The 18,441-nt window shown below is 48.5% G+C and overlaps 7 protein-coding genes across 7 annotated transcripts; 4 read left to right on the plus strand and 3 right to left on the minus strand.

Annotated features, from left to right (window-relative positions):
* Positions 1-357: 357 nt before the first annotated feature.
* On the plus strand, positions 358-2,598 carry UREG_06425 (uncharacterized protein; the record flags this gene model as incomplete). The annotated part of the gene is made up of 3 exons (XM_002583412.1): positions 358-528; positions 595-786; positions 838-2,598. The coding sequence occupies 3 exons, from the start codon at positions 358-360 to the stop codon at positions 2,596-2,598; spliced, it is 2,124 nt and encodes a 707-aa protein (XP_002583458.1).
* A 1,335-nt stretch (positions 2,599-3,933) lies between these two features.
* UREG_06426 (uncharacterized protein) lies at positions 3,934-5,622 on the plus strand (the record flags this gene model as incomplete). The annotated part of the gene is made up of 3 exons (XM_002583413.1): positions 3,934-4,849; positions 4,916-5,118; positions 5,200-5,622. The coding sequence occupies 3 exons, from the start codon at positions 3,934-3,936 to the stop codon at positions 5,620-5,622; spliced, it is 1,542 nt and encodes a 513-aa protein (XP_002583459.1).
* A 348-nt stretch (positions 5,623-5,970) lies between these two features.
* Positions 5,971-6,810, minus strand: UREG_06427 (uncharacterized protein; the record flags this gene model as incomplete). Its single annotated transcript, XM_002583414.1, has 3 exons — positions 5,971-6,210; positions 6,267-6,441; positions 6,518-6,810. The coding sequence occupies 3 exons, from the start codon at positions 6,808-6,810 to the stop codon at positions 5,971-5,973; spliced, it is 708 nt and encodes a 235-aa protein (XP_002583460.1).
* A 780-nt stretch (positions 6,811-7,590) lies between these two features.
* On the plus strand, positions 7,591-8,235 carry UREG_06428 (uncharacterized protein; the record flags this gene model as incomplete). Its single annotated transcript, XM_002583415.1, has 1 exon — positions 7,591-8,235. One exon carries the CDS (start codon positions 7,591-7,593, stop codon positions 8,233-8,235), a length of 645 nt encoding a protein of 214 aa, XP_002583461.1.
* Positions 8,236-8,891: 656 nt separating this feature from the next.
* Positions 8,892-9,707, minus strand: UREG_06429 (uncharacterized protein; the record flags this gene model as incomplete). The annotated part of the gene is made up of 2 exons (XM_002583416.1): positions 8,892-9,530; positions 9,606-9,707. The coding sequence occupies 2 exons, from the start codon at positions 9,705-9,707 to the stop codon at positions 8,892-8,894; spliced, it is 741 nt and encodes a 246-aa protein (XP_002583462.1).
* Positions 9,708-12,332: 2,625 nt separating this feature from the next.
* UREG_06430 (uncharacterized protein) lies at positions 12,333-14,420 on the plus strand (the record flags this gene model as incomplete). Its single annotated transcript, XM_002583417.1, has 1 exon — positions 12,333-14,420. One exon carries the CDS (start codon positions 12,333-12,335, stop codon positions 14,418-14,420), a length of 2,088 nt encoding a protein of 695 aa, XP_002583463.1.
* A 1,874-nt stretch (positions 14,421-16,294) lies between these two features.
* Positions 16,295-17,603, minus strand: UREG_06431 (uncharacterized protein; the record flags this gene model as incomplete). Its single annotated transcript, XM_002583418.1, has 2 exons — positions 16,295-16,473; positions 16,715-17,603. The coding sequence occupies 2 exons, from the start codon at positions 17,601-17,603 to the stop codon at positions 16,295-16,297; spliced, it is 1,068 nt and encodes a 355-aa protein (XP_002583464.1).
* Positions 17,604-18,441: the final 838 nt, after the last annotated feature.

An 18,441-nucleotide genomic window follows, 5' to 3' on the forward strand; every position in this document is an offset into this window, starting at 1 on the left:
ATGGCGAAGGAGTGCGCCGTTGATTCGAAGAGAGCACCGAAGGCACACCCCAGGCGCCCAGGACAGCATTGTGTAGAGAGATTAACACAAGTGGTAACTCGGCGGCATTCATCGCAACTCGAGTGTCTTTGAATTGATTGGAGTCATGGCCGATAAGCCCTACGAGCCCTGTTGCCCCGTCAACAATCAGCGACCGACAGTTATTTACGGACACTGAGCTTTGCCGCCGGCCTCGCGAACAAGGACTCCTTCGCGTTCCTTACTTCATTCGATGAGATCCCCCGCCTCATCCTTCGATTATCGGTATCTCATGCGTTTTCTGTATGCTGTAGTTTGACATCCCCTGGAGCCGTGACAATGGGCGGGAGTGCACCGCCATTCCTCTACGACCCTCCACCACGACACGCTCCCGCCTCGCCAGAGAGGCCGTTCAATCCCAAGCTCTATACCCAGGCCTCTCAGTCCCCGCCAAAGCCGAAACCGAAGAAAAATGGCCCGCTGATCAATTTCAACCAGCATCCGGACTCGGTATGTCGTCCGCAGGAAACGAGTTTACAATGCATGGATCCCCTGTGCTGACCGCGAGTGCAATAGTTCGGGTTGATCGCGAATGCCAGAGGCAACATCAAATCAATGAGCCCTCAAACAAAGCGAAGAGTAAACTATGCGAGGCGGTTCCAACTTGCATTGCGCGCTCTGACCCTAATTGGGGCGCTGGGGTTGCTGTTTTGTGTCATTTGCATCAAAGGCACAACTGTGACTCTCGCATGGATGATCCGGGTCCCGGTAAGCATGCAGCAGGCTCAAATTACAAGAATAAGGGCTCACGATTACTAGCCTTGCGTTTCAATTGTCCATACCCTCTATGGAATATATCACCTCTTTCGCTCTGCGAATGCGCGAACCCCGGCTTCCTCGGCAAGCTATATGCTATTTGCATCAGTGCTGGATGCTGGGCTAATCCCGTTATACGTATTTACCGCGATCGTTTCACATGTCGAACATAAAAGCAAATCATATAACTGGGACACGTTGTTTGGGACGACAGAGGCAAAGGAAATTATCGTACACGCGACTTTCCTTGCATGTTCGACAATCGGTGGACTCCATCTAATTTCGCTTGCCTTGGACCTTTATCTGGCTGTGATCTTCCGCAAGATATCGAAGCTGCCACCCGATATGAACCCACTGGAAGACAATCTTACATCCCGGAGCCATAAGCGGAGCAAATCCGAGATCGCCGAGAAGCATTTGAGTCACAGCACGACAGGTTCTGCAGGTGACAATCGCCAATCACTTGCTCAGGAACCATTGATCCCTACTCGTTCTGTGCCGTTCATGCATACTCGGACGGACTCCGCGAGCACCCTTTCTGGGAATGACATTCGAGGCCAGGACAGCCCTAGGACTTCGTACTATTCGGCACAGTCCTATCGGTACTCGAGGTCTGACCTTCCTAGCCAGCAAATGTTGTATTACGAGCAATTAAACAAATCAAAAGCGGATATTGCGCGCACGCCTGCGCAGCGGCGCGGTACAACGCCATCTCGTCCTCAGTCAGTTTTTGTGGATGCTCCTCAGGAGTTGAATCAGTCCCATTTGGATGTCGCAGATACCAAGACGCGAGACCCAAGCGGCGTTTCTTCTTTATCAGACGAAAATTGGTGCATGCATTCATCCTCACCGCCATCTCCCGAAACATACCCCGTCGATGCTGCTGTTCCACCGTTGTCTGTGGCAAATAGGGCGGCTACACCTATGATACCAGATATTGACGACGACAAATGGGTTGATTCCGGTATGCCAGATATTATTCAGCATCGCAGTGACACTGTGGTACGACGTCGAGGTGACTACGCAGCCCTTGACGATAGTGACGAGAATGAGAACTTATATGACAAAGAATATATCGAAAATCTATACGGATTTGAGCATGATTTGGGAGATCAGCCACTGGGATTAAAGGAGGAGGAATACAATGATCCCCGACGCAACCTGCCACTGCATCCGTTGGAGATGAATCCACCCACTCCCAGACCAACTGAGGGCTCAGTTACTCCGCGTACGGGTAGTTTGCGTCGCATTGCATTGGCGGATATACCGAACCCGCCATCTGACAGTGGGCGATCCACACCCGTCAAAAATAGCAAGCTTAGGTCTTATGGCGAACTTGAACAAACCAAAGCGTCTCCAGCACAACGTGCCGGGAGCTTGCGAGGCAAACCCGCCCTTCCAAATAGCACCGAAAAAAAGAAGACGCGGTGGAGGCGCAAGACTGGTAATTACGAGGTCGTCGATATCAATGACAATGACAGCGATACCGGCAACGATAACTTGGCGGATCAGGAGAATGGAGATCGGAAGGGCCGCGTTGTCAGCAATACCGGTATTGACTTGGGATCTGGAGCTACCGGGTACGGAAGTTACATTGCAGGCCTGGGGGTCGGAAGAAGGCGAGAAGTGAGCGGAAAGGTAGCTGAAGAAGGTCGAGGAGGTAGCCTGGGCCCCGAAGATGATAGTCCTGGGACGAAGGGAAAGAGACTGTCCAAGTCAGGGGATTACCGGGCAGCAGGGTGGGCACGATTCAAGGGCCTTTGAGATCTAAACTCAATCTATCTTGCAGGGGCTGGAATCTATTGAAATGGTGTAATTTTGGATATATGGAATATTTGGTTCAGGTACTATTCCCCATGGTTTCTTCTGATGTTGACGTTGTTATGAATGTATGTATGCGCCTGTAAGCTATTCGAGGTGTTGATTAGTCAGTCGGTGATTTAACATTCGCGACCTCATGCCATCTTCTTTGATATCACTTTCTCACCGGCCGCTCTACTGGTCTAGGGATTACCAGCGCATATACATTCATTCGCTGCTTGTCTTAATTGTTGACTTAGGGATGAAACATGCACTTTGACATTATACGTCCCAGCTCGCTTTTGACCACGAGATTGGGAGGCTTGATCTCAGATACTTGTTAGCCTAGCACCGAAGTTCAGATAAGGCGCCCAGAGCGTTTTTGAAACTGAATGCTTAAGCTTATATTTGCTGAGAGCTAATAATATGTCTTGAGATATCAAATTCAAGTCTGAAGATCTATAGTTGGTGACTTTGGACCGGTTTGTTCGTTTCAGTTTTGGGTTTTGCTCCTTTTCTTTTCACTTACAATTTTGAGAGAGGATTGATCTTTTGGGCTAGTCTGTACTAGCTAGCAGTTTTGGTACCGGCCGGTTCCATTGGAAGCATCCCGCTCGAAAGCTCAGTCCCTAGTTTTGACTGAATATACCTGGTAAACAGGATTATTGAAGGGCCCTTATATGGGCTTTTTCCCGTTCTCGAGGCATTCATTTCAACGGAATATTCCATCGAAATGTGAATTCCTGGGCCTCTAGCCAAGTGACGTATCTTCTCTGGGCTAGAGTAAACAATCTCAGTTCATCATCCCCAGCCACTTCGGTATAGAGGTTTTTGTGCAGCTTGAACCTCTCTTTTATTTCTCTCTTTCCCTTCAACTCAAACTCAACAACAGGCCCATCATGAGCTCCGAACTTACCAACATGCTTTCCCTTAGTCCTGCGCCGAAAAAGCCGCTGACATGCTACTATTGGAAGACCAGTCAATGCAAGTTCAAAGACCATGAATGTCGCTTTATGCATGAGGACACTGGAAAAATAGCTTTTGCCCCTGTCAAAAGTACCAACAGAAGTGGTGAGTTACCACTATGCAAATTGGTAGCCTCTAATGAACCTTGCCATTGATGAATTCGTAGTAGCCGCCTTAGCTGCCCTTGAGCCAAAGAAGTCGAATGCCAGCAGCACCGAAAGCGATGATCTCATCTCACTCTATTCCTATCATGATCCCCAAGAACAAAAGGTATCGCATAAGCCTTTACAGCTTTATTCCAATTTGAAAGGCCTACGCTGATATCTTCTGATTATGCAGCCTGACGTTGCGCCCAAGGAAGAAACCAAGAACGGTCTTTTTGAAGATGGGCTAGCTAAGTCGTCCGGTAGTCGAATCTCAACGGGATCTATAATTTGTGCCATCCGTAACAATCAGAGTTACGATTCTATCCGACATCTTCTTGCTGCTAATCCTCGAACCGAAGTCGCAGAAATCTTGATGGCGAACCAAAGTGCGTATTCAACTATATTTGCGTCTATTTATGCAAATCGCCCTGAGCTCATCAAACTACTTGTTGAGTATGGGGCCAACCCTGACGCGACGGATCACAATGGAGTACCGCTCCTAGCATACGCCATTTTCAATTCCAGCATTAGTGCCACGGAGATCGTGCGGGCGCTTCTTACGCTTGGAGCCAACCCATATGTAATCCCCTCTCGTATGTGGGAAATTACACCTAATCAACTTTATGAAAAGCTTCATAACGGCTCAGACTCGCAAATATCTTGGTGTGATCAGAAACATCAGGCTTTGCTGATGAATAGCCTTAACATCTCTATGAAATACTATCTTCTTCAAGCTTCCGAAAATATTGGTTCTCATCAGGGAACGGAAGCTCCCGCTCCTATCATTGGACAGAACTATGCAATCAAATCCGTCAAGGAATATCTCGTTGCTCAACATGTCTGCAGAAGTGATTCCCTGCCAATCTTGGCTTTCGTTGGGCCGCCTGGCCATGGAAAAAGGGCCCTTGCTCGATCCCTCGGCAATTTTCATGAATTATCACCATTCAATACGAGTCCATCTAGCGTTAATCGTACAGCTCCTGAAGATAGAAACCACCCGGAAGTCTCCAATTCGGAAACGGGAGGCTTGGATATTTTCTTCATCGATGGGGAGAAAGTTGACCATGCCTGGCTTAAAGCCCTGCTTAATACCGTGGATAATTGTGAGTTCTTCGTAGTTTAATCGTCGTTCTCTATACATTACGGATTTACGTTCTAACCTACAGCAGGTGCGTATCGACATCAGGAGACTAAGCACTTGACTCGTTTAAATGCCGTATACATTCTATCCGTGACTCAAAGTGAAGAATCACTCTCCCGCACTTATACCAACCTTTATGACATAAATAGGTATAGTGATTTTAAAGAAGTCCAGTTCCTCGACACTAAAGTAAAATCCCAACTCAAGGATGAACTCGTTCAAGTTTACGGTGTACGTATAGCTGAAAAGGGCCAATCTTTTTGTCTGAGTTGGTATATGGAATTCGCTAACTGGAAGTAACCCCTTTGATAGACCTCAATTGCCAGTCGTATTCAGCATATCGTCCCGTTCGTTCCAATTACTAGACTTGAAAGTTCAGTACTCGCGCACCAATTCCTAACCCAAGCGATTCAAGGCCTTTATGACGATTACACACGTCGATGCACCGCCCCCGTGAAGTACGCTCGTAGGATTGAGCTCCGCGCCGACGATGACGCCTTTGAATATCTAGGAAGGTTTTGCGCTCCCGGCGGCGGGGTTCGCTACATTAAACAGGAGGTGAATACGAAAGTCGTCTTGCCAATGGTTAAGCAGTATCAGACGATAATTCGTAAGGACGTTGCTGGGTTTAAAGGGTTGGTTACGCTCAAAATGATCCGGGGCCAGGACAGGCCTGACGATTTCACCTTATTTAGCAACAGCGGCAGGACGATGATAAGTGTGGAGGTGGAGTAGCTTCATGGGGTTCTTGCGGGATTTTTTAAGGCGAACTGGAAACAAATACCTTTTGACACAAGCGTATCAGACAGAGCGTTTAAGCTGGCCAAGGATGCATTGCATAGATGAATAGGAAACCTTAGCTTTTCTATCAGTAGGTAATTTGAGCGTTGTCTAGCACTTCGGAAAGAGGCTGGGTGAGTGCAATTTAACTTCATCTCGATAATAAATAGGGGGAGGACAATGAAATGCATGGGAGTTATAATATTTCAACCAAAAAGCAAAAAAGTCGTCAGTATCATCGCCATACCCGACACTAAGTGTCTCAAACAAGTGCAACATCTCATCAGCGTGCCCAAACACACCCTACGAGAAATCCTCTCCAGTATCCTCGATATTGCCTTTGATGCGCAAAAATATCGCCGTCTTCCACTTATCGAGTTTGCTCAACTGATCGTACTGGAATAGTTTGTCGCTGAAAGCTTCTTGATCTCCTTGCTCCACAGCTTGGGCGAGATCATTGAGTAACTGGTACTCCCGGGTGGAAAGGAAGGTATTGTCAAGGTCGACGTAGGATTGAAGGGCACGGTTAGTTGCAACAAGATCCTGTTACAATCGGTTAGCATAGACACGAATCCCTGAGTTAACACGGGGCCCCATACTTTGGACGCGAGGTGGCACATTCCAGCTTTGAGGAAGTACTCCTTTACGGACCACTTCATCAAATGGTTGTTTATAGATGATTTGGCGACTTTCTCAAAGTTTTCAATTGCCTTGTAGTAGTCTGCCTTCAATGCTGCGAGGTCCGCCACTTTCAAGAAATGTTTGTTCGCAAGACTAGAGAATAGCTCACACGGTCAGCAAGGGATCACAAACGTTCCATTATTATCAGCTTGTTGACAGAAAAACTCACGCCTCAGCGTTATCGCCCTCGAACCACTCTGCTGCTTTCTCGTATGCCTCCATAGCCCTTGTTTCATCGCCGATCTCAACCTCATAGACTTCGGCCAAATTCTGTTGATGGGTCGCAGCACGTCTAAAATTCCCTTTCGTAATATAATGCGAGATTGCACTTTGTAATACACGCGCGGCATCCTCAGGATCGGTCTTCCTATAAACTTTGAACGCTTCCGTTAAGGCGTTGGCGGCGTCGTCAGGCTCGTTTAGGTTATTAGTATAGACAGCAGCAGCTTTTTCGAAGGCCATGCCGGCTTCTTTGTCTATTGAAACGCAGACACGTAGCACGTTAGCAATTGCATTACTGAGCTGATCCGGTTCAAGGTCGCGTGAGACTAACTCAGTTTTTGTACTCGAAATGCGTTCGCCGCCTGTGTGTATAGATCTGCGGCATTCTCATATTTTTCCGTTTTTCCGCCAAAAATAGAGAAACCACCTGACGCACTCTGGAGAGTTTTGTCGGCCTAATATCTTGAATCAGCCTGAACCCTGGAGTACATCGGAGAGCAGGAAGCGAGTAGAAGTCGATGCGAAACGTACTTTTTGGAGTAGAACGCGTGGATCTTGCGAAGCCATGGCGATATTCGCAGTAAATAGTAGTATATATAACAACGAACAGAAATGACTAGGACCAGCGTAGCTATTGGTTGAATGAGAGCGTTACTCGAAGCTCAGTGATAACAGCGGGGATGAGACAGATTGCGGTTGCTGACGTCTTGAAGCTGGAGGGGACACAGTGCATTGCTATCCTGCCGACCTTTAGCCGGAGCTTAGCTAAGCCGATGCCCCTCTCATTGTTTGATTGGCTAGCCGAAGGTCCCTAAGGAGTGCCCCTAAGACAGCCCCTAAGGCCTCGAAGCCACCCTCAACTGCCCCTAATCTTCAGCTCTTCCGGGGCCAAGGCACAGGCCAAACCTTTTCAGCTGCCAGCGTCAACAGTCGATTGCATCTCTACTCTCTCCTGCCGCAAGTCCCTCAAAACGACTCCTTAACCATTAATCTCTAAGAATTGAACCTTCCACCGACACGATGCCATCCGCAATCGCACTCCGCTGCGCCAGAGCGAAACTTTTTCAGCACAATTGCCGAACTCGTCAAACCCTCCTACGTCTCGAGCCCCAAAACTTCATTCCAGCAGCAACAATACCACTCCGTCAATCGTCCACATCCTCATCCTCCGACGAACAGGACATCTCCAGCCTTCTCGCCACGCCCACCTGGTCCATCAAGACCCTCCTCCCCGACATCACAGACCCTTCCACCACCCAGCCAATATCCCGCGCCCAACTCCTCCATCTCCTCCGCCTCTCCGCCCTCCCTCCGCCGTCATCCGCGCAAGAAGAATCCTCCATGCTTAAAACTCTCTCGGCGCAGATCCATTTTGTCAAACAGATTCAACAAGTCGACACCACGGACGTTACGCCGCTTCGCAGTCTTCGTGACGAGACGGACAGGGCGTATCAAGAGCGGACGATCAATATATCGACGCTCAAAAGCTCGCTTGAGCGGGAGGAGTTTGTGGGCCGGAATCGTAGAATTTTTCGAACTCGGGCGGAGAAGGAAAAGCGTCCGGATGGAGAGTCGTGGGAGGAAGATGGTGCGCTATTAAAATCTGGGGAGGTGGTGATGGGGAAATATTTTGTAGTTCGGTCAAGTGAAGCCAATGTAGATTAAATAGTAACTCAAAAGCAATATATTGTTCTATTACATGCCTTTATTATGCCCTATAATATGGCTTCAATCCGTAGAGACTCAAGAAGAACGATTTATTATTGAGTGCACTAGCTGTTATCTGTTCGCTGTCCTAAAGTGCTATGCAAATTTTGCCTAATTTTAAAGATACCATACCTTCTCCCGCACGCTTTTCTCAGGTAGAAGTACAAAATTCTTCCGTTCCAACCGGCGGACGGGTTTGATTGGTTAGGAGTGAATAAAGGCGCATTTTTCGAAGGCCATGTAGACCTTAGGAGTTTTAAAAGTTTCGAAATTCAAAGAATCTTCAAAGGCTCCGGTCGGAAAGCTGGCTCGAGAAAGCCAGCATATGGGTGAATGGGGTTGGGAATACAACAGAGAACAGATCGTCCGGTATGCATGAAGGATACGCAGACGAATCCCGACAGGACTTTAAACCAGATTCACTGAAGATAATGAAAAGCACGCTTGATAGCGGCAGTCGGTGTTCAACATGCGTGCTCCGCGAAACCGTACGTGTCGATTAGGTATATGTATGTATACAGAGGGAATAATCACGAGAAAGGCTTTTGACCGTAGATGCAATGACTGTACCAACCGTTAACATTATTATCACGACAGCATAGAGACGTCGTTACTCACGAAGTGGTATGGATGTGGTAGTTCATATTCCTTAAATCCTGTCTCACACCAGCAAGCTGAGCTTGTATCATAGTGTCATTCCAGTTAAGAATTCGCGTAAACAGCGCCAAGCAATAAGGCTCGAGAGAATCAGCCATGACCATGCGCATGATCTCACCGAGGTTCTTTTGCTTCGGATCCGATGGCCAGGGTGATAGCGGCGCCCTTCGACGTTCGTCCACAACGTTAACGAAACCAGCATCTTCTACTAGTTCGAGTAATTTGGGCGCAATATTGATTTCCTTGCCAAACTGCTTTGACGCATCAACCAAGAGAGCTTGAAACTGAGCGTAAGCAGAGTCAGGAGGCAGGCTGTCATCGTCCGTAGATGCCCAGGCGTCGAAGTCAATCACTTCTAGCCAGCCGCCTGGAACTAAGTTGTCGTATGCTTGTCGTAGCAACCGCGGCCAGTCCGCTATACTCCCCGCCAGGGTTCCAATATGTATATAATCAAAAAGATGGCTGAACTGCCAGTCATCCTCGGCGTCATCAACTTCGAATTGCAGATTCTCTGGGACAAAGCCAGGTTGTATGGCTGAAAGGTCTGTAGCTATGATCTCAGTATTTGGGAATTTATCGGCAAACTCAATGGCCCACTGTCACAGAGGCCATTAGCAACCGGCTACATGCTCTCTCAAAGGCGAGATACGCCGTTTAAGTCAGTAACGTACAATTCCCGTGCCGCAGCCCACATCCAAAGCATATTTAATGTCCTTCGAAATGGGAGCACGGTATATACCGCCGTAGAGGAGTGTGTAGAGGTGATGCTGCATATCTAAGCGGTCCTGCTCCTTTTCGTCGTTCGGCAAAGGATATTCACCCGCATGATAGGCATGATACCGCCTACCATTCTCATACCTGATACAAAGAAACAACCTGCGCATTAGAACTAATCCGACCACTTGAAGTATTAGGGAAGACACATACTCATAGTCAAAAATGCTTTCCGTTAGGGAAAAGGTGTCCGGGTCCGGGTCCATTGGAAATCAAGAATGATGAATCGGCACTCGACCGGCTGCTTTGGAGAGCAGAAAAAGCTCAAGGCACAATATACCGGGAGGCTCTCCATGATCAAGAGGGGCTGATGATTACTATTCAACCCCATCGCATCCCTTCTTCTTCACGTTGACGTACGGGAAACGTCTGAGATGTGGGGGCGTATCTCGTTGCAAATGAATTTGGTTTCTGGAAACTCCGGGCCATGCAGGATGAGCACTGGGAATGCTGGTGATTGGCCTCGAGAATCCAAGTGCTGCACAGAAAAATGGGTCATCGAGTGGCCGGTTCTGCTTGGCCGCTGGGTTGGCTTCGGTTGAACCTTGTCTGATAATTTGCTGGGTCACCGCCATAGGCGATGCGATCCTCCCTTTGCCGAGGGATGGTTTAGACGACGGGTGGTTTACCACTCTGACGGGACCCGAGCAAGCAGTTCATATTGGTTCGTGATTCGGACCCCTGCTTTGCCGATTCCAGCACAGCGGTGTCACTTTGATAGGGCCCGTGTTGCTGGCGTTTGGTTGTGGCCTTTGTTTCGGATGTGACATTATCTTGCACAGCATCGAGCTTCAAAAATTACAGAACTTGCGCATCCAAGTCGTGTTGCCCCGTATCGAAACAAAGTCTATCAACAAACCTCAATCTAACTAAAGTTAGCTCTCGCCTGGTGCCAGCAACACAGAATCCCTTCTTCTGGCATGTGGGTATGGAGGGTATTCTCCGTCAGGATTATTGACTTGCTATGAACATCCCAGTCCTTCTTCCAAGGAGGCGTTTCAACAACGACGTTATCAACTAAGCATTTCTCGTGGCTGACACCAAGGTCGTATCAATGAATCCCGACCACGTCACCGGGTTTCTACATAATTTCGTTTTGCGATTCGCCCCAACCTGTCGTTTCTCGAAGTCACCCATCTGTGGTTTTACCTCCACAGAGTTTCAGGGCTTACCAACACGCAGAAATCCGCTGCAGGAGTCAAGTTCGAGAATGAGCCTGTTGTTGTCTAGAACCCTCAACGTTCAACTTTCCGTATCACGCACAACCTACTGCAGATCCTCAAAATCTGCAAGTTCAGGTTTTTGGAGGCGAGTAATCCACGGATTTTGGCGAGATGGCAAAGAATTTTGTGATCCATGTCGCCATGCTGAGACCTCAGTGATGGGAGCGGCTAATTATTGGATAGTTAAGCCAGCGATTCCCAAACTGGCCATAGTGGTTGAGTTAGCAGGTGAAGGGACTCCTGGGTGACAACATTATGATATAACCTGGGTATTATCGAATAATAATAACGGTATCTTGAAGAAGTTCAAAATCCCCTCAACCTGAAACACCACAATCGTGCGGCTTAGTTAGTTATCGAATCGTCTTTGCTTGGCCTTTTCTACAACTTGGGCGATTTCAGTGTCCTGATCGTAAAACAGCGTACGACTAGACATCCCGCCACCATGGAAGCCCGGAATACAAGCGGTTTCGAAAGGAGACTCTTAGGCCAAGATCTTCACCATGCCCGACTTCGGGTTTGTACATATCAATGAGAAAACCATGCTTGATCGTCAGTTCACTAACAGCCCTCGAGGTCAAATGGGTTAGTAGACTGGGCATATGCAAAGATGCCAACGCAGAACAATTTTGCCTTGCTTCGAAGGTATATGGTGGAATTGCAACCAGTGGTTCTCTGGGCAAATCGCAGCGCAAGATTGGTAATCCGAGTCTGATTTTGAAGGCCATTCATTTATCCTACCATCAAACCTTGTTTTCGCTCCAAAAATAACCCAAGTCGCTATCTGCTTTCTTTTCTCCATAAATGGAATTGATCGGAATCACCTTGTCCGATCATTTGGACGAAATTTGGGAAGTGACTAGTTATATCACTCGGAGAGCCTTGGAGGCGCAGACGCAGACCGAGATACGATCGACCGAGAGAACCAGCTACTCGTTAACGAACCTTCCTGAGACAGCTGTTGGATTTTCTGCACGCAGGAAGACAAGGGAATTGCTCCAACTAATGATGGACATACTGCCCAGTCGCTCTGCTTTCCTCCTTGTTGAAAGCATCTCGCAACCGTCTGTTCGCGGTGAGGGTCCTGCGGAAGCCATTTTGACGTCAAACCGCCCAGGGCAGACCGCTGTGATGCGTCCAGCGTCTTGTCTGCCTCTCAAGATGAACGCAACATCGTCGATGATGGTCGGCTGTCGTCGAGTTCGATATCGAGGAAGGGGCTATTCCTGAAAGGAGAGTCACGTGTGGCCGGCTGCCCGTTTGGGAATCCAACGCATTTCCGACGACACTCGATCTCAACATCAACCTCAACCTCACCTTTCGCCAATGCCTTAACATGACATTGGCCTTGTGGCTCCAAGATTCATATTCTATTTCAAGCTCGCTGTGAGAATACAGGCCATGGCCACTCAACCGCCCCAGCCAAGCACCGCCGTGGCCAAGGGGCAGGGTCAGGCCGAGAGACTCGAAGACGACCTGAACAAAGTCTTAACTGCAGCCCAGCGGCGAGAACTCATTGATCTGGTCAACGCCACAATGGATGTGATGCAGGAAACCTTGTGTCATCCTTCGGAATGTCTGATCAGCACAACTCCTGGACCTCCCCTTCATTCTAACTCCCAGCAGCAGGCTCCCTCATCCCCGCAAAAGCGGCCGTCGCGGCAGGCATCGCGTGTGAACTCGTCGGCTAATATGACGCAAGTAAAAATAGAGCTAGAAGCCTTTGACTATTTCAAAGCCTGGAAGCGGTCTGTTCTCGTTCGTCTACGAGAGGTGATAGAAGTGAGCGGAGCTCCAGGACTACAACGCCGAAACGCTCAGGCAGACAGTTCGTCGTTGGATGTTAATGGCAGCCTCGCCATTTCCACAAATCCAGACGCACTTCCCGTGACCTTGAATCAATTGCCAATGGAAACAAGACTACTTGTAACCAACTCCTTGCTCCTGTTGTTATTGAGTTTAAAGTCCTACAGTGCTCATTCTCGCGTTCTCCTGCTTAAAATATCCGGTCATTTGGGCATTTCGCCGGAAAACGTAGCTGAAAACGAGATAAAAGTTGCTCAGGGACTCCTTCAAGCTGCCAAAGAGATGTCAGCAAGAGAAGAGGCAAAATCGAGGGCTGATCAATCCAAGGCTTCACGGCGCTGGAAAATCGGCCTAGCCTCTGTGGCAGGAGCAGTTCTCGTTGGTGTTACAGGCGGCCTCGCAGCTCCCCTCGTCGCCGGAGGGCTTGGGATGATTATGGGAACATTAGGTCTTGGGGGAACAGTAGTAGCCGGCTACCTCGGTGCTGTTGCAGGAAGTGGTGTTATCATCGGCAGTATCTTTGGAGCCTTTGGGGCCAAAATGACTGGTAGAATGATGGAACAGTACGCGAGAGAAGTGAAGGATTTTGCGTTTTTACCGTTACGAGCCCGTCAAGTGACGTCCAGAGACGAAGCCATTCCCGAGTCAGCCGATAACCGTCTCCGCGTCACCATTGGAATCAGTGGCTGGCTTACAGAAGCTTACGACCTCATTAGCCCTTGGAGAGTGCTCGGCGACGATTCGGACGTCTTCGCATTGCGATGGGAGCTCGAAGCACTCCTAATGTTAGGAAACGCAACAGAAACTTTAGTGAGAAGATTTGCTTTCACGATCGTGGCTAGACAACTCTTAGGGAAAACCCTCCTAGCGCCGTTTTCCGGTCCGTTGATGATTCCCATCATCGCTGGAAAGCTCTCTCACTTAATCGATAACCCATTTTGTGTTGCCAAAACACGAGCTGTGAAAGCCGGTGAAATCCTTGCGGATGCCCTAATCAACAAAGCTCAGGGCCAGCGGCCAGTTACACTCATCGGTTATTCAATGGGTGCTCGGGTGATATACACTTGTCTTTTGAGCCTAGCTAAAAGGCGCGCCTTTGGCCTTATAGAATCCGCGATTTTGATAGGAAGTCCCGCTCCTGCTGAAGCTGGGCAATGGAGATTGATCAGAACGGTCGTCAGTGGACGTTTACTCAACGTCTACTCTGAAAAGGACTTTATGCTCAAGTTTCTTTACCGTGCTCAAAGTATGCAAATGAACGTTGCAGGAATCCAACCTATTGAGGGTGTCCCGGGAGTAGAAAACTTCGACGCAAGCGAGATTGTTAGTGGACATCTACGTTACTCTTTGCTCGTAGGGATCATCCTCAAAAAAATTGGGTTCGATCACTTGAACCAGGACGAGCTACGAGTGCAAGCCGACAGATTTTACGCCCTTGCAGAAGCTGACGCCCGACGATTCGAGCAAGGAGAGTCACAAGGACAGTTAGAACAGGAGCAACTACAACCGCATCAGCAGAATATCATTGATTCCGATGGGCAAGACCAAATTGAACGGGGTACCGTTGAAGAAACGATTTCGGACAAGGATATCCAGGACCTAGAGGAAGAGATTGCAAGAAGGACAGAGGAGAGTCTAGCCGAAATTCATCACACCATACAGCTTGAAGATCGTGAAGCCTAGCCAAATCGTTCATGACATTGGGAGCAAAATTCGTGGGAAGCAAGGGTCGCCTCGAACCTCACATTGATTACCAGGTATGAGTTGCATGTATCCGGTGTTTCGTATATCTTTCCCGCTGAAGCACCTGGGGCAGAGAACAGTATATAATAATACCCAATTGATGACTATCCAATGATCCATGTTTCTAATTCCTTAACTTCAAACCCCCCAAGTCCCCCTGCCCGGTCAAAAAGCACTGTAGTACTATCTGTGTCTCACTCTCTCTAGGCTTGCCAGAATCAATCACCCCGCATCACACACCAGCCCATGCGAATAGTTGTAGTCGAACGCATGCCATACCCCAAAGATCTGGGCCACGGTCGCTAATACAACCAAAACGTGGAATATCTGGTGTGAACTAAACCACAGATCAAAGTGGCCTGGTCTCAATGATTCAGGGATACGGGTCTTCATGTCTATAGCCCACCGGTTTGAAAGATTGATCACCACAGGGTACACCCGCCCCTTTAAGGGGAAGCCGGGCCCGTGGGATCCATGGACCGGATTCACAGGTTAGTTTCCTTTTTATAAAAAACCAAGCCAAAGGGCAACCAAGTATGGCTATCTACTTGATCATTGTGAAAAGTGGGACTTTCAAGTACATTGACAGGACGAGAAAATGAGAGGAAGAAACACTTGCCGTATAGAAGAATACCCCAATAAGATGAAGAAGCCCTTCTAGAAGGTAGTAAGGAAGACCAGACCGCTTGAGCATTCCAGAAAGCCCAAAAGTCCGTATAGCATGAGCAAGTGGCGCGAGCGATGACAATCCCGTGCAGACGAAAGTTCCGGTGCGGAAATGGCGCCAATTTCGACCCTGGAATTTAGGATTGAGAATAATCATGCAAGATAGTGAGCCTAGGGTCAAGGTCTGTTTAGCCACCGGCAGTTAGTAGAGTAGCTGTAGTGCTTGCTTGCTTGTGGAGTTATGGATTGTAGCGAGAAAAGAAAATAGAACTCGTAATGAAAACCAGGATTTACCGTCCCCCAATACAGCCATATCAGTTTTGGTAGGCAATAGAAGACCATATAAGTCCCTGATAGAATATTCCCCAGAATTAGGCCGACGATCCCAATGTAATCGATTCGCAGCCATAATTCTGAAACGTTGCGGGGAATGGCTCATCAAAGTATGGTATCCAGTGGAGAACCCGAAGGCACATAGTGCAGCGACCAGAGAACGCAAAACAACATATCAGTTTCCGTCGCCTTAGATAGAACGCTTGGAAGTGATAGAATAGGAGGACTTCACCAGCAGCGACAAATAGCGCTGGGATCATGTGTGTGTATATATTCGCGGTTTCATTGTGCAGGTATGTCAAACTGGCAACGCATTCTGTGACGGACTGGAGCGGAGGACGATAGCCACTGAGGATGTACTCATTGTCTTGGAGCCACGGGGGAAGCTGGTCAAAGGAAAGTAACTTGGGCCGATCGTTGACAGTCGCAATAGGTTTGCGGGCGGGTTCGCAGGGTTCAACCCGTAGTGATTCTTGCTCAATTTCTAGGGGCCGTATTGCGGGAACGGCGCTTCGGAGTCGAGGAAACGATGCCACGGAGATAGACTCTCCCATAGCTGGGATTATAGGGCTAAGAATATAAACAATAATGATATCTCCTCAAGTCGGAGAGTAGGAACAAGAAGGGAACCAGTGTCAAAGCAAGGATATAAAAAAGACATTCGTCTTATATCAATCGCAGCCAAAGGGAGGTCGGATAGAAACAGCGGCAGGCGCTAATGACAACAGAGAAGGAGCCCTATAACTATACGCTTCATAGTTAATAAACTTCCTTCTCTGGGATTTTATAGTATCGAGCTTTTCTAACAACATCTTTCAGGGTCGGAAATGTTTTCGAGGGGACCAGATCTTCAAAACAGCATTTACAAAACTTCCGACTCCAACAGTGAAAGCAATCAGTTGCCCAGATGAGTCAACTTTATTCACAGCCTGGACGCCATTAATCTGAACGGAAAGCTCTGTTGTGAGCACAGTGACCACCAAGATAGAAGTGTCTATGATTAGCAGAAACGGAAATCCCTTGATTCCATCGCGGTCAACAAGCTTTGCAATCATTCTTCGGAACCAAAAAACCCTCTTGAACGTCTGATCATTATCATATGTGCTGTCTCTCCCGCGGTTACCAAATTGATACCCCACAAAATCAAGAAATCTGTGTCGGACTATAGTCATCTGAAAGGGAATTTAGATACGGCTCGTTGAAAAGGGGATTCAGGCCACATAATCACAACATACCTGTTTCGAGGCAGATTGTTGTACCACGGGAAGGCCTCCGTGGCCGTGGTTTATTCTGTCCTGGGTGCGCAACTTTGTTGGTAACAGTTATCAACAAATGAATTCTCAAGAAGCAACGTACTTTAACATTTCCAAAGATAATTCGATGCACTTCTTCCACCGGAGTGAAGAAAAGGCTCCACAGAATTCGGCTCCTGTTTGCAGGTGGATTTCGAAGTTTTGCAATGGTGATAGTAATGAAGAATAGCCCAACTAAATAAGGGAAGAAGAACACAAGCCAAAGAACCCACTCGGCTGTGTTAAGTGCCTGGTGGAATACCTTGAACCAGCCATGTAGGTGGACAGGTGAGAAAAACCATCCAAATTCTGGGCAATTGGAGCTGTGGCCATGATTCAAAGCTATCCACCAGAAGCGCACACTGGATGTTTTCCACAGAGCCCAGATGATGAAGCGGCTAGTTGCAGCAAGACAGCTCTCTTTTATCCCCTTGGGATTAAGGCGAAGGGTGCCCGTCAGGACGGTTAGTGTGATCCCATTGCCAAGCGAAATGATGATGAATGTGTTCACCGGATTAGCGCCAGGTAGGAGAAATCCCCGGGATTGGATGGCGAGGAAGACAGCAAGCAGGTACCAGAGATTGGTTGGAGCGAGGTCTGCAGCATCCTCGGGTTTGGCAAACACGTCTATCGTCGTCGTTGTGAGGAGTTGCATATATAAGCCTAGCCGGACTCCAAGGCCATACATATCGGGGTCTCCGTGAATCAAACAATTCGGTTCTGCGTCTCGACCTGGCAGCTGGGAAAGCGTCTTCCAGACAGATATGGCGGTACCGACAAGGAAGCAGCCCCAAGCGGCGTAGCCCAGGGTATGTAGCATTGGAGGCCACATTGTTCTAACGCTGGGAGGCTGGGCCGAACGGAGCATCTCTAAGCCAGCGAAGACACCTCTGGTGTGTTGACCGATCTTGTGGGGTTTTTGGTGCTTGTTGCACCGTTTCGAGGGTGACTTGCTCGCGTCGCTAGGCGGTTTCGAGAGGACTAACTAACTATTGAAATAACTAAAGGGAGGTCAGATTCCAGAGAATATGTCAGGCGTCGAGTAGAGGTAGCCTGCAGAGCCAACTGCTGGCGTTTATGTCACGAAAAGCCATATCATCGGGGAGCTCCGGGCTGTGGCTGTTGACTTATAAGCCGAATATGTCATGCAGAATTATAAACACTCTTCTCTGCAGCCTGCAGGAATTTCGTCTGGAGTTGAACGGTGAAAATCCGCGCGACCGATGGTTATTGGAGAGGAAGCCAGGTCGGCGGTGTCACCAGTTTCAGTCAGCCACAAATCTCGTCGAATACGAGTTGATCTCCGGCCCCGGCTTCATCTGTTGGAAGTTTCATGGAGGACTGTGCTTTGTTGGCCATTGATTCGTCCCCTGCCCTGCATCTCTCGGCGGCTAGCAGAGCCAGCAGGCATGCGCCATGGGGCTTAGAACGAGATGCAGACTCTCAAGGAACCCGGGATGGGAACTCGGAAGAAGAGCTGGGGGATAAATACAACGCGTCAACAAGATCAGATATCCAACTGTAGTCGGTGAGAGAAAGAGCATCACAGTCTTGAAACCGTATGTAAGGGCGGGCTCCCTCTCCGCGTGAGGATTCTTGATACTAACTTGCTCGATCTTCAGCATCAGCGAAAGCCACCAGTTCGTTCGTGTCTCTGTTTTGCAGATATC

This window comes from Uncinocarpus reesii, genomic scaffold (assembly GCF_000003515.1).
Source record: "Uncinocarpus reesii 1704 scaffold_4 genomic scaffold, whole genome shotgun sequence".
Lineage (NCBI taxonomy): Eukaryota > Fungi > Ascomycota > Eurotiomycetes > Onygenales > Onygenaceae > Uncinocarpus > Uncinocarpus reesii.